Genomic DNA, 15,192 nt, shown 5'->3' with positions numbered 1-15,192 from the left:
TGAGTAATTGTGCTTTCAGTCTCTATTACAGAAAGCTATATACTCTTTCTATATCACGCCTACTGTAAAGCTAATAGAAGTGTTCCTAAATTCACACCCATATTTTCTCTTAGCAGACTTAAAATGTGTTCATTCAATGATGCAAACACAAATTCTATCAATTGTATCACTGAGAAAGCAATGTTTAGGGTGCTGTATTTCTATGAACTTGACTAAGAGCCATGTTAGCGGCTCTGTGAGGTTGTACTTAGGTACAACAGTGCTTTGAGCTAAATCCTAGCATGTCAACATGCTCACAATGGCAGTGTTAACATGCTGATGTTTAGCAGGCATAATGTTTAACATTTTCAACTTTATTTTAGCACGTTAGCATGCTAACATTTGCTAATTATAGGATAATGTAATTTCCATGTCAATCTACCATGTTACCAAGGAGAAAGTTTTAACTGCAGCTACTTCACATTGCAGCTACAGGATGTTATCAAGTCCTATCCTGTCTACTCGATCCTTGTATTTCTGAGGGAATGGATGTTCACTCAGAAGTAAGTGTCGTACCCATGTTGGGATGTGTGCAACAATGGTGGCGTACAAACAAAGAAGAGCTGAAGGTGTTATTTACTGACCCCCCTGATGTTTGTCTCTCATTAGGCTATGCATGGCTGCCTATTTAGGTCACAGAGCAGCAGACAAAGACAGACTAGACCCTCAGCACAGCAGCCAGCCAGCTAGCCACCATCCTCTGAGACATCATCACGGTACAGTCTGCTTTGATGGAGAACTACTGCTTTTTGAAGTGCTTATTAAGAACCTTTTAAGATATTCTCTCTTTTATTGAAATTTAACTTTATTTACATAATGATTTACCTCACTTTTTCTGTAATATGAGTCTTTTACATCTTATATGCTTGTCCTGATGTGGATTCCTTGTCCTACTTTACTTTGGAAAAGAGATTCAGTGGGACTCATCTGGTCCCACAGGGGTTCAACAAAATAAATAGTCAGATAGGGAGATACAATGTGTCTCTCTATTTCTTAAGATGTCTAACTCAGATAAAGATATATGTATATACTGTATACTGTATATATATTCAGATTAAGATTTGGGAATATAAAAAGATTGTAGTATGTTTTAACTGCACACTGGGGAAATTATCACTCAATCAACTACTAATAGCACTAAATTACTCTAAAACATGAGCCGCATAGGATTCTTTAATAAACACTAGCTATGAGTTCTAGTGAAAATGACTGCTATTACAGCTGTCCATTTAGCACTTGGCTAAGGAACTCCTGTCTGCAATGAAGGGAGTTAGCAGAATTGCTCCAACATGCATGAACATGAGAAGGATAACCCCACCTAGAGCACCTCCTGCATTTTAACACTGCACCATTTATAAAGGCATTCACACTGAAGACAACGCCCCATGTCTCTGATTGTGAGCCTGAGTGTGTGTTCCACATACAAAGTGAAATTGCATTAGGCTCTGTAATGTAATATCTCTTCATAATAATGTGGACTTGCTGGAAATTGGGTAATGCAGAAATCAGAGATCAAATATCAGAACAATGTCCCTTCTTGTCAGATACTATTTTTAGCTTGTGTCTCAGTAAATGTACATTAATGGAGCACAGAATTGCAGATGAAAGACCCATCGCTCTTTGCCTCTAACACATCGATTGCATGCAGTTCCTCCTGTCCAAACAGTTTGGCTGGCAGTTCCAATGTGCAGAAACAGCACATTTTTTGATCTCATTCTGCTCCACAGCAGCGTTTATCACTGCTGCTGTGGAGCTTTCTGGAAAAGGACAGATCATAACAGACCACAGAAAGAGCGGCAGACAGGTGGACTTGCAACTGCTTTATTAAAATATCAAAATCACAACCTTGTTGGTATTTTAAACTATATATATATAAAAAAAACATTTTGATTTCCATGCTGACTGACAGTCCAGGGACCAAATACTGTTATCAGAGGAAGTGAGCTCTCAGTGGCGAGGCCCAGAGGATGAAAGCTTTCATGTGTGGTGGTCTGTCCCAGAACCAGCTTCCTCTGTGGTTGCATGGATTCTATTAGCTAATATGGGCAGTGAGGTCCCAGAGTGGGCTGCTTTTATCATTCACATCTGTCTGACAAAGAGGCTTTCCACTTGTAACTCTAAACACTGGGGATCAGTGAGATTCTCCCACAACATCAAGTGAGGCTGGATACTCCAAATGGTTGGTCATTTCTTACATTTTTAGATGGAAAACTTGGGTTTGTAAATTTTGTGTTTCTACTGTTGCCAGTACTGTCCATAAATCTGATTTTTCTGCAGTCAGAAGAATGACGCTGCAGAAATGCTGTTAATCACTGTGTCACATTTAACAACTTGTAGCCATAAATACAAAAAGCTGGATGGTTCTTTGTTTCAGTTTGTTTCTAACCCTTCACAGCACTGGATTCTATCTTCAAAGCTGCTCCAACAGCTAAGTGACATTTAAAATCGTCTCCCAAAACCTAATTACATGAGATCTGAAATTCTGCTGATTAATAAACACTGCTTGAAGTGAGAGAAGTACCTGATGAAAAGAGCTGCCCTGATTTCTCCACACATTCTCTGTTGTCATTTTGTAGCTAGATACTTTTGATGCCTTTCCGAATGTTATTGCTACCTTGTGGCAATAATAGAGAAGTCCCTCTGAAGACTAAATGTGTACACAATCTAGGCCGAGCTGGGCTAATGAAAGCACTGCTAATGATGCTGAAGATGAGATAGCACAGAACAACTGCAGGCTAGTCATTAACTGCAGACTACAACACACATACAGATTAAACCACAGCTATCTTAAAAAACCAAAACTCAGATCAAAACCTCACTGAAGTATCAAAACATTGCACAATCCAGTTTCAATAGAAAGGCAAAGAGTTGCTTGTTAAAAAACATTTATATAAAACTTCAAGACAAAATTACAAAGAATGCTTCAGGAAATGTACGCCAAACCACAGCTGTCTGCATTACTCAGCATGAAGGAAAAAAGAGATTGAAAGCAGCAGCAATTGGACTGCACAAATTCTGACTTCAAACCAACAGAAGCAATCTCCCCTCACCAAAAGAAAACCCCCTAAATAACCCAACTACAATCATCCTTTTAGGCATTTTTTTTTTGGGTCAAGCTGATGTAACGCAGCAGATTACAAGATCCAAAGCAGCAGACCACTCTGAGGACTTCAGCCTGGGACGATTGTCACACTAACATTTAATTTGACCTGAACATCCTCTGCGATAATGTTTAGCTTAAACACACATGGCAGGAAACTGTTTCACAACCAACTGCTGAATATTAAATATAATATCATCTACTATGATGACAACAATTGCCTTAGTAACAAAACTAATGTCCGTGCTAAAGAACACATCCAAGAGTTCTAAACAGTGTTATGGTACGATGCAATACACTCCTACACAAACGTAAGTTCAACTTCTCCATTTTTCAGACAAATATTTGCTCCCTACAATTAGACTCATCTGGTATCAAATGGTCTGTGAGATATGGCTCATTTGTCTCACCTCTGACACTGTTCTGCAGATTTTGCAACCTGTTAATGACAGCAGTGCCTTACACAATCACAGATCAAAAGGTGAGCCAAACTATTGTTCTCATCAGAATTACTGCACATCTCCTACATTGTTTAATCTTTTTTGATTGCCATATTTAACGTTCAGTTAGTTAACCCAAATTATAAAGACCCCTAGGGGTATGTAGAATGTTTTATTTGCGCAGGTCATGTCATTATAGTTAATATTTTATGCCAGCATCACATTCTGATCGATTGAGGTTAAGTGGAGAAAGTGTTATTTCTACATTTTAAGTGACAAATGTATTCACATAATAGCGAGTTCCAAAACAAGCTCTTGATCTTTGGTACCATTAATGTTTCAGATAGCTGAGAAATGTTATTTTATCCTGAAATCCTCTAGCTCAACTAGTAGCTAATATGTACTATAGTTCACTATGATCTCATAATTCATGTTGTCTATGTTTGGTAAGTAATCAAAAGGATGTCCCATTATTTGTGTTTGAGCTTAAAAATGAAGTTTTCTTTATGCAACACTATGAATAGAGATAAAATGAGAGGTTCTTGATTCACTGTTTAGACTAAAGGAACATTTAAAAGAGGATGAGAGCATGACAAACCTGCCATAACAAGAGCTGTCTGGATGAGCACATACGCTGATGTCAGCTAATTACTGACAGGCACCAAGTAAGACAGCACTTTGAAAACATGAGGTCATGGGACCTGCTCACATTTGAATACAGCCCTGTATTTGTGGACTAAGTATATATTGACTAGATGATCACAAGATCAGATATCAAAAGAAAGAACAAATATGCTTTGCTGTTCTTTGTCAGACAGTTTGACACTCTCTAAAAGGTTTCAGACTCAGTCAGGCGTACAGATCACATTACTGATTGAAAGGGCAGGCGAAGAGAACTGAGAGGGGTGGTTGTTGAAGTGGTAAAGATGGTTAGACCACAGAATCACCATGACTGAATCTTAAACCACAAGGCTATACACAGACTAAGGACAAAAACCTCTCAATACTACAGCATGTTTTGTGATTAGTTACTGTGTAGAATAAACCATAAAAGATTCAAAAATATTTTTTGGTTTTGAACCTGCTACAAGAAATAAAAGTAATAGCATTAGCAGTTTAATCACGCAGCTGACGTGTGTTTAACATTTTAAACCTCCATGACTGTCCTTCTGGTTACTTTGGAGATGGAATGAGAAGATCCCAACCAGATTTAATTTTTCCAACAAAAATAAGATGTTGGGGATGGGATGCAAGTAGGCTGACTAAATTCTGTCTTTGATGCTGAATATTTGAACTATAAACTTGGGCATTACTAAAATAATTTACAAATCTGTTATTGGCTGAACAGTTGACCCTGGACAAGTGACTTTTTCTCCAAATAATCAATACTTAAGCTTAATGTTAGTCCCAGTTATGCTGATATTTAGAAACAGAATAAATATCCAGAATAAGTCTTCTTTTTAACATCCACTGGAAACTAAACTGGATTGATATTTTGTCAGTCTAGAGATGAAAGTTACATATGTCTTACCAGGCAGTGTATTGTGGACAGGTGTGGCAATGTTAATGTCCTGAAGGTGCTCCAGGGTCTCGGTGTGGAAAAGGCGCAGAGTGGAACCAGAGCTGAAGGCAATCCAGATGCCCACCCCTGCCACCACCATGTGGGACACCACCATGCCCTCTTCCTGGTGGGCCTCCAGCTGCCTCTGGATGGGGGAGACAAAGCAGGGTGACATGACTTAGGCATTACAGAGTAAATATGTATGATGTAGCACACAGAAAGAATATGCAATTTAATTTCAGTTGGACTTTAAGACATGTAAGGCTGAACCTACCAGATTCTATTTAAATGACTTTTGGAGCATTGAGTTTATATACATATATACATTTAACAGTATAACGTTTTTAATATGAAAACTTTTGACTCATAGAAACTCTGTTATAACCTATGTAATTCTTATTTAGCAGCTACATTACCATTAAATCATTTTCATATTATAGTCAGTGTATCTATGAATTTGGTTTGCTGTTTTAAGAAAAATCTGAACACGGACTTACTGAAAAGGACACTGCAAAAATGCAACAGGCTTTTACACAAACAGCACTCATCCTGTTGTTGGTGACATTTTAAACCCAGGCTAAACATGACAGTGGCTACAGGGTGAATTTTAGACTGTCTTGTGTTGGCTATGTGTGACAACAAACTAGAGAAAAAACTATTTGAAAAGCTTATGTGACCAATCAACCCACAGAAAGTCTGTCTCAGTCTGTTTAGACTACAGCAGCCCATGCATTGCCGGTGGTTGTCATGTCTGGGACCCTGGGATTATGCTTTACCATTGAAATGGAATCAAAAGAATCACATTTCTACAATAGACAACATAGAATATGAAACAATGGGTTTTTTTGGGCCAAATGCACCAAAGATGTTTATTCAGGGGTGATGTCAATATTTCAGAACATAATGAGACTGTCAGGTGTAGTCAAAACAGGAAGCACACGGAAGGTAGTATTTACCAATGTTTAATAAGATCTTGTATATAAATCTTAAATTAAATTAAACTTTTCTTTAACTTTTTTAAAATTAAATTATGTTCTTGATTTTCCTTTCTTTCAATAGTGTGAACAAGAATAGTTTCAAATATTGGTGTAATTTTGAATTCTCTGTGCAGAAAGACCAATAAACTGTGCTTTTTCCATCACCACTGGTTACATAATCTCACCACACATTGCTTCACATGTAGGTGGAGTTATATTTGGCTAAGGAGAGTCCATTCACAAGTGTGGCAGTACAGGGTTCTAATAAAATGTGGTGATGAAGGAGAATGAAATGTAAATGTAATGTCCTGTATTTTTGTTTTTCATACATTTTAACCATTATAATTCATATTTTATCTACCTTTGATTAAGTATCTATTGCATACTTATTTAAATATACAATTTCTTCCGCTCTGTCTCAGTCTCTCTCTCCTGTTTCAGTTACAGTCACCACTCCGGACTAACTGTAAGTCCTCAGTCAGGAAAAGAGAGCGAGGCAGGCAGGTGGTCCAACATAATGAGCTTAATGAGGCTAAACAGATTATGAGTGAATACATGTCAGACGAATGTTACTATTCCTGGACTCACGGCAGGTGCTTCCATTCCCTAAACCAGGCCTGAACACACACACAGGGAAAACAATTGATTTTTCCGGATAAGGAAAGACGAAACCCCGGAAAGGGAAACAAGGCACCTTCATCTACTAGAGGTTCTATATACTTTTAGTGACCACAGTTTACACTGGTGGCTTCTTTCCAACAAATATATCTGCACTCAAAACGCATCTCTGTTCACAACTTTCCTATAGAGACTGGATCCTTTGTGAAGTTGTCTCACAAAAGGTAACTCATCTCCCTCCCTCTACTGAACAAAACACACCCTGAAAGCAATTCTGCTTCACTTTATCCTTGAAGTAAACAAAATGGCCTCTCCAAACTATGTCCTTTATTATTTATGTTCCTAGTCTGAGCCACTCTTTAGAGAAACACAGATTTTCCCACAAACTTGACATACAGATAGGAGGATGATTAACTTTGACGCAGATACGTGTCAAGGGTTATTTGCACCACACACAATGAGCTGCTAAACAGTATCAGAGCTAGGTTACGTACCTCTACACAGTGTGTGTGGGTGCTGATGATGAAGACCTGTCCACCTGATGAAACCCAGAGGTGCTCCTCCACAGCCAGCATGGCCTTGACTGGAAGGACTCCCAGCTTCAGCACCGTGGGCTTTTCAAAGCTCCACGAACCGTCTGTAACAACAAACACAATATTGGCCCCTCAGTACTCATAAAAAAAAAAAGCATTTCACAAAATACCCTATAAACAAAATGCAGTTCATATGCAAACACAGAATATGTATATATTCAGTAAGGATCTGAAATCTAATAAAGTTGCAGTATGACGAAACATAAGCTACAACAAACCAAATAGTACAGTACTGTGAATCTCTTATATTAGTATTATTGCTTTCTCTTTTGCAAAGTAAACCTCTAGCAATTTTTCATGTAATCGTTAAAGAAGAATGGTTTACACTTTATATGGAATACACAGTAACAGTCACTATGTCTTTATAAATGTCATCTGTAAAGGTCATCTGCATTTATAAGCCTGCTAATGCTGGTGGAGTGGCCATTGATGGTTTTCACAGCCTTCACTATGAATATAGATGGGCTGCGAGGCATTAGTCAGAGCTGAGCTCTATCCCACACACACCTCCTACACACTGTTCTACATGTGCCTGGGCACCTTCAGTGCCAGCTCCACTGCAATGAAACACCCCATGCAGTGTCTTTATGAATATCAACACATTACATTTCTGCAACCATTATGTTCACTGGTTTGGATTTCAATCAATGTTGTCATAAAATTAGAGGAAATGTAGGTTTCTATGTTCTATATTTGATCAATTTTACACACAAAAATGGGAATGTGCATCAGTAAAAATGGCCTTTTTTACTGATATGTACTTTTAGCTAGAAGGGCCCTGTGGTGAATACAAACTTCATTTCCTCCAAATACCACATTCCCAACTACTCTAGGCCAGGAAGTGAATGAGGCCTCACCAATAGTGTTTGTTAAGAGAAGGCACAAAAGTGGCTATTGAAGGCAGAGGTGCCACGCACAGAGAGATGTTCTTTCAGAGGTACAGTAATGACTGGGGAAGTGAGGGTAATCTTTCACTAAAGGGGCTAGGTGGGATTAGCATTCCTGCAATGCCCTGTGTATATTATTGTAATATTCATACTGTGTAGGTTGAATGCACATGAGAAAAAACGAGAACATGAAAAAGGAAAGGAGCAGTGGAGAAAAAGAAATAAAATGACAAGACTGCCAACTTGCAGTCTTATGTAAGTCTGCCCACATCTCTCACTTCTTAAACTGTAGCATTCCTTCATGTCAGTGTCAGCTGCAACAAACTTCTCATCAGTGTGTGTGCGCAAGAACTAGCACACAAACCAGAAAGTGAATGTTGATTAAACAAGCCAAGCATTTTTCTTATTTTGACAAAGCTGCAACAAACATCAAATAATGCACAATACTCTCTACAGGAAAAGTAGATGATACAGGATGGCAGAATAGAGGAGAATAGAGTAGATGTTATAACTGTCTGGCTATGACGTGTGGCCTTTGCCGAATCATTGCCTCCCTCTTTCTCCATTGCTCACAGTCAGTCACAAAGGAAATAGCATGGCAGAATGAGGCTGACTGGCCAGCTTCAGACACACTGCATCTACAGCAGGATAGCATTTCCATGCAGGGTAACTCGGCTCCGATGGCTTTAAAGTTATTTTTGAGGTCTTGTCACTATTCATTGTGAGGGTCCCCTTGATCAGTTTAACATAAAGAATATAAGCTGATCATTTCTCCTAGTTCTGCTTTCCTTCTTCTGTGCAATGTAAACCGTGGTTCTACTTTAAATGCTAATGGAGTACAGGCAGAGCCTTTTACTGTGAAAGTACTTGAGCAGCATTACAACAGCGATGCAGGGACCAGTTTCCCTACCAGACTATGCAGGATGAGTCATCATTTTAGCATTAAGCGTAATGTTCCAGTGACAGTGACAGAGCTGTTGATGGGAAGAAATCATACACATTTGCGAGGATCTAGGGCCATGGCTTCCTTCTGGGAATTCATTTGACACACCAGTGGTGATGAATGATGAAAAGAAGCTACTGAAACTGTTGGAACGTTCAGTTACACATGCCAGTGTCTAATAATTGGGGTGTGGAGAATGAAGGGGGAAAAAGAGGTGACATGTGCATCAAAACACGGAGTAATGAAGAGCCCAAAAAACATTCCTGAACAGTTGCATACATACAGTATGTTTCTTCCAGGCATACTGTAGCTCAACTGTGGAATGAGCGAAAAAGGTTTTCCTCCTGTGTTTCTGTCCTCGGGCAATCATCCATATTCTTTCTGTCTCTATTTCTGTCCGCCTCTCTAGCACACACAAGCCTAACAGACCAGCTTAACAGAACAAAGAAAATGAGCAGTTAAAAGTTCTTCCTTGGAGATGCTGGAAATCAAGTCATATGAGGGCATGGAGAATATGTGTGACTGAGGTTAATAAAGCATGTCTCTAGCAATGGTGGCATCACATGATAGTGATACCAATACTTATATTTGACAGCCAGGAATTACAAGGATTCTGTTTCTTCATATTCTGAAATATGTACTTATCTTTACCCACATTATGTGACACAGAGAAAAAGCAGATAAAGACAGGGAAAAACACAAAGACAGAGAGAGGAGGAAGCTCAGAGACACTCTGTTTGCACCGCTATGAAAGCCAATAAGAGATGGAACAAAACACAGAATGTGAAAGACTGTGGGAAGAGTGCAGCCCAGATCCTTTCCTCTGTGTCTGTGCTCGTCTGGGAGGGAAGACATGAAATAGGTCACTCACCACTAACAGATTGGCTTCTCCCAGACAACCAAGCAAACGGAAACAGAACCTCAACACAGAACAGAAGAGACCCCTGACCCCGAGCTACACAGTGAGCCTCTAAACTTACACACTAACGGCAACCCGGTAAGTCAAGAGTGAGAAAATAGCAGTTGGAGCGATGGACCACAAAACATCTCTGCGTATGCTCTACCCAGAATAGCCCTTTTCATTCAGTGATGCCAAATATTTAGCTGTGTCAATTTAGCACCAAACTCTTCAACATTGTAACGCATTAAATGTTCCGTCTATAATTGGAAAAAGTCATCAGATATGGTTCAAGTTGCCTTTGGTAAACTATGTCAGTAAAAGTCTAACAACACTGTCAAGCAACTGTGCTCTTATTCATGGACATGGCCAATTATGGTTAATGTTACAAAATTTAGTGCTAGTGCAGACTAAATATATAAGTAAACACTGTCAGCCTATACAATTTTAAAACCAAATCTAATTAACTCAATGAATGCAATTCTGTTTCACACAATAACAGTGATTTAACCTCATATTTACCCTAATTATAGCTATTTAAGAGTATCAACAAACATTACAAAGGCAGAATTCTGAGAATATAATAGAAGAGATACACAAATTCACAAGACCCTCCCCTCCCTGAAACACGCACCTTGTGATCTGGAATAGACCGCCACAGAGCCGCTGACCAGGCCAGCGTACAGACAGTGTGTCTTATAGACCAGGCTGGTGACGGTGGACTTGTCTGGGGTGAAGAAATGCTGCAGACGTACTTTCTTGGACCGTTGGCTGCTCTTATACACAATGATGCTAAACAGGACAGTAGATAAAATTAGAACCACAGTGTGCTTCTTTGATATACGCCTCTATCGGCATGTTATCAATAACATTTTGGCAGTAGATACAGAGATTGTTGCCTTCGGTCATTATTTTGTAGTGTTTGTGGGACATTTTACAGAGTTGTCGTAAATGTGTCCATCATTTGACACTTTGAATGATATCTATAGTCTATAACGCTTCCCTAAAGCCAAATAAATTTAATTGCAAATTTGCAAATTGCAAAAATATAGAAAAGTATAGAAAGAAACGTGGTGTGGGTACAGCTGACTTTAAATATTTCACAAAAACGTTTAATGTAACTTGTAGACATTTTAAGATATTAAAGACCAGCAGACACACTTTCTAAGTACACTGTGTGCTGTACCTGCCCTCCTCCATGCCTAGACAGACACTGGGGGTATCATTGGCCTTCGCTGTGGGGACATGGTTGTTTTCGGGGACCTTCTCGCCATTCTCCTGGGGCTGCTCTGCAGGGACGAAGGCCATGCAGAGGATACGGGACTCTACATTGAAACACTCAGTCACCTTAGGGCTCGAGTTCTGCATGGCCACTATGGATATCTGGCCCATCTGGTTGGTGCAACTTGCAACCTGAACAAAGATAAAGAAACCTTTTGTTTTAGGGGTACTTTAATTATATATAATTTATGTAGATATATTACAATCAATATATAAATGATTTAGCCCAGTTAAGACTGGACATCTTTCTAAGAGATACCCAGCCAAAAAAGCACAGTATAAGTAAAAGAAAGCAAACAGCAAAACAACAAAGTCCCTCAACAGTGCAACAGTTTAATTATATAAGTACGCATAAAATTCATGTCATACAGGCCAATTTAAAGGCAAAATCTCGTGAGACCAACACTTATCTCCTAAAACATTCAATTATGTTAAAAACAACAGACATCTAACACCCTAAACATTTTCATATTTCAGTTTAACGTCTTTCAGCAAAAGTTTATATATTACCTCACCATGATAATAACCAGCTAGAGTGATGTTTATATCTTTAACAGACCCAAGGTTGTCCCTGATGGTCAAAAACACTGCCTTAGCAGTGATTACTATGGTTATGACAGTCATTGTTTATTTTAAGGAAAAATCAAGTACTGAAGCAATCATTTTCAAACCCTGATTGTCTTTCTCAAGGGGATATTTTAATAAATAAACAGCAAAAACTTACCATCTGCTCCGCTATCACATTATAGCGAAAAACAGCTCTCTGCCAAAATTGAGAGTCAGACTCACTGACAGAAAAGTGGTTAAGCTTAAATAGTGTTAGCTGCTGAAAATAATCAGACTGCGAGAACATTTGCCAATAAACACTTGCTAAAGCCACTCAACACACTTAACAAAATCCTCTAGTCCAAGACTCAGATTTCAGAGTTGTGGCCCATGAATGTGTTCCTACAGAATTATAATTTTAGTTCTCGCAATAAACCTGGGAATAAACTCTTTGTGTAATTGTTGAAATGTAAGCTAACACATTGCTTCTTTTCTGAACGATGTAGGAAAAATGTCTCACCCAGACACAGCCATGGCCCATGACGGGAGTGTCTGCTGTGCTCTCTGTGTTGATGTGGGGCTCTGGATTATGAACAGCACATTCCACCTGCCACAAGACAGGAAGAAAAAAAGAGAGGGTAAAGAAAGATAAAGAAATAGGTCAGATGAGTACTTGCCTCACCAGTCACCATGTAGGAATTCACAGAGTAAATAAACAGGTGTTTCTAGTGTCCAGTTAATAAGTGTCAAGACAAAAATCTAAAAGATCTCCAAGAGGTTCAGCCCTCCTGAAATAACTAACCTACATGAGCTAACCTGCCTGTCATTTTGTACTTTGCTGGTCAGAGCTGCTGTAGGAGAGCAGCTGACTTATGAGGGAGAGTGAGAATTCTGGTTCAGACACACAGTCAGGTAGAAGCAGTCCACATCACTGTCCAACAACATGGCTCACTTCAATAAAAAGACAACTTTACTCAGACCAACTGACTACTACTTAGTGGGATCAAATATAAGTTTCTTATTGCAAAAATCACATGGCCCGTACAGGGATCGAACCCTCGACCTTGGCGTTAGCTAAACTAACTGGACAATCACACAAATATGTGAAGTATTTTTTGCCCCTGTTGGTCAGTCAATGCTAGTTACATAGCATAATCTGACTCCATTCCACCCATCAGTGTCATGTAATGGTATCCAGCCAAAATAAATAAATAAACATCTAAATACATAGAAACATTAGCATGTGTTTACTCCAATGTGCTTGTGTGTCAGTGGAGAAAGGACGTCTCCTTGACATTTCACATCAGCGGTAAATCGTTTAATACCATCTCATATGTCACATCCCACTTTACACTGTAGAGTCATGCTGCGTTTAGTAGTACAGTAGAACGCCATTCAAAGATGGAGTTCCTACTTGTGGACTCGGGGCAAATCCATCTACCCCGACTTGTGAAGAAGCAGTTGTCTGATGTCACACAACAATGACAGCACCATGGAAGTGCACATTGTAAATGGTAAACCATCAACTAAAAGGCAACCTAAAGTATATTTGCCTGTATTTAATTAAAATAATACGTACTATCATATCATAAAAACTGTTCTGCATGTTAACTGATGTCAAAATATGTCACCAATGTTACTAGGTAGCTGGTTACGGTAAACAATCATCTTCTCTGCACAAACGTTATTCCGGAAAACATGCCAAAGAAATGCGAAAACATTAGGAAATATGTAACAGTTTGTCACGGTCATCCATGAGGTGGGATGTGAAATTTCAAAAGGGAAATTCCAACCTCCAACTTTGACTGGAATGCAGCATAAGTACAACGACGTGAGTCATGCCAGTGTTATAATTTAAAATCTACTGGCCTGTACAGGGATCAAAGCCACGACCTTGGCATTATTTGCACTACACTCTAACCAACTGAGCTAACCAGCCAACATGCTCATTTACAGTGCTGGTTGACATATAATACTACAGTATGTGTTGTAGTGACAGTGAAAAGCGTGGCATTTAGGACACAGAGTTACACACACACACACACACACACACACACACACACACACACACACACACACACACACACACACACACACACACACACACACACACACACACACACACACACACACACGATGACTGAAACAGGGACACTCAGACAGATGATTTAAGATAATGTTTGTACTGATAACCTTCTTTTCCCTACAGTGAAGGCCTGTTGACTGTTAGTATGCGACTGCTGCAAAACAACAAAACAATTTTCATTGTGACAGTTTTCTACACCCTGAGCTGCAGTCTGATGCTCACACAAACATTCAAATAAACACCCCATTCCACATATTAGCTTCACTTAGTAATGTCCAGCCAAGAAAAACATCTACATACAAAAACATTAGAAATTATTGGCTAGGATTTGCTTGTTTCGTTATTTTTCAGTGGAGAAAGTGTCAGTGCCTATTCCGTACCTCCGTTACCGCAAATGTGCCCGTTCGAAATTACTCGTGATGTGAATCATAAAACAATCCTACTCACACTCAAGATAACAAAATGTTTTTTAATCATTGGAAATGTAATAGTTTGGTCCATGTATTATTGGATAATCTATACTTAATTTGTAATTAAAAACTGACCACATGTCAGTGCTATAATGTGAACTTCGGCCCATACAGGGATTGAACCTTGGCGTTATTAGTACCACACTCTAACCAACTGAGCTAACCGGCCCGAAGTAACATATGAGACACACACAGACTGAAATAGGGACACTCAGACAGTTGATTTAAGATAATATTTATACTGATTTATGTACTGTAACTGATGATTTCTCCTCAACAAGTGTGACTTGTCACATCAGCAGCAAATCATTTACAGTAATAGCATTTCATATGCTATGTTCGACTTAATATTGTCAATGACCAAAATTAAACTGTCCATGTGCTCTAATCTGCACACTCTCTCTAAAAACCCTAGCAGCACGCTCTAACCAACTAAGCCAACTGGCCCCGGACTACCTGCTTATCGCGTTCAACTGAGAAAGTTATAGGACAGGAAAATGTCTCACTTTGAACTCCTGTAGTTTTGACATGACCACAGGCATTTGTCGAAGCAAGAGAGGGTGTTTCTGCTTTTTGATCTGATTCCCATCATCCTCTGCAAAGAACCAGCCCTGCAGGTTGTCCTCCTCTGATGTAAAACACAAACACACACAAAAATAGCACTTCATGCAGTGTTTTTAAACCACAAGTGATCTGTCCTGAGAATAAAGTAAAACTAAAACAATCATCTTATAATTACTTTTAAACAGAATT

General features: G+C 39.1%; 1 protein-coding gene across 3 annotated transcripts in view; it reads right to left on the bottom strand.

The window, feature by feature from the left end:
- Positions 1-15,192, bottom strand: part of arhgef10 (Rho guanine nucleotide exchange factor (GEF) 10) — a 55,408-nt gene that overhangs the window by 3,813 nt on the left and 36,403 nt on the right. For all 3 annotated transcript variants that reach the window (XM_044165703.1, XM_044165704.1, XM_044165705.1), the window contains 6 exons: positions 14,946-15,067; positions 12,404-12,490; positions 11,243-11,469; positions 10,691-10,848; positions 7,230-7,372; positions 5,111-5,285 (listed from right to left, as the gene is read on the bottom strand). In XM_044165703.1, the coding sequence (XP_044021638.1) occupies positions 5,111-5,285; positions 7,230-7,372; positions 10,691-10,848; positions 11,243-11,469; positions 12,404-12,490; positions 14,946-15,067 (912 nt within the window). The remainder of the gene's footprint in view (positions 1-5,110; positions 5,286-7,229; positions 7,373-10,690; positions 10,849-11,242; positions 11,470-12,403; positions 12,491-14,945; positions 15,068-15,192) is intronic.

The sequence above is a fragment of the Siniperca chuatsi genome, linkage group LG15, assembly GCF_020085105.1.
Source record: "Siniperca chuatsi isolate FFG_IHB_CAS linkage group LG15, ASM2008510v1, whole genome shotgun sequence".
NCBI lineage: Eukaryota > Metazoa > Chordata > Actinopteri > Centrarchiformes > Sinipercidae > Siniperca > Siniperca chuatsi.
This window is presented reverse-complemented; position numbering and strand designations above follow the sequence as displayed.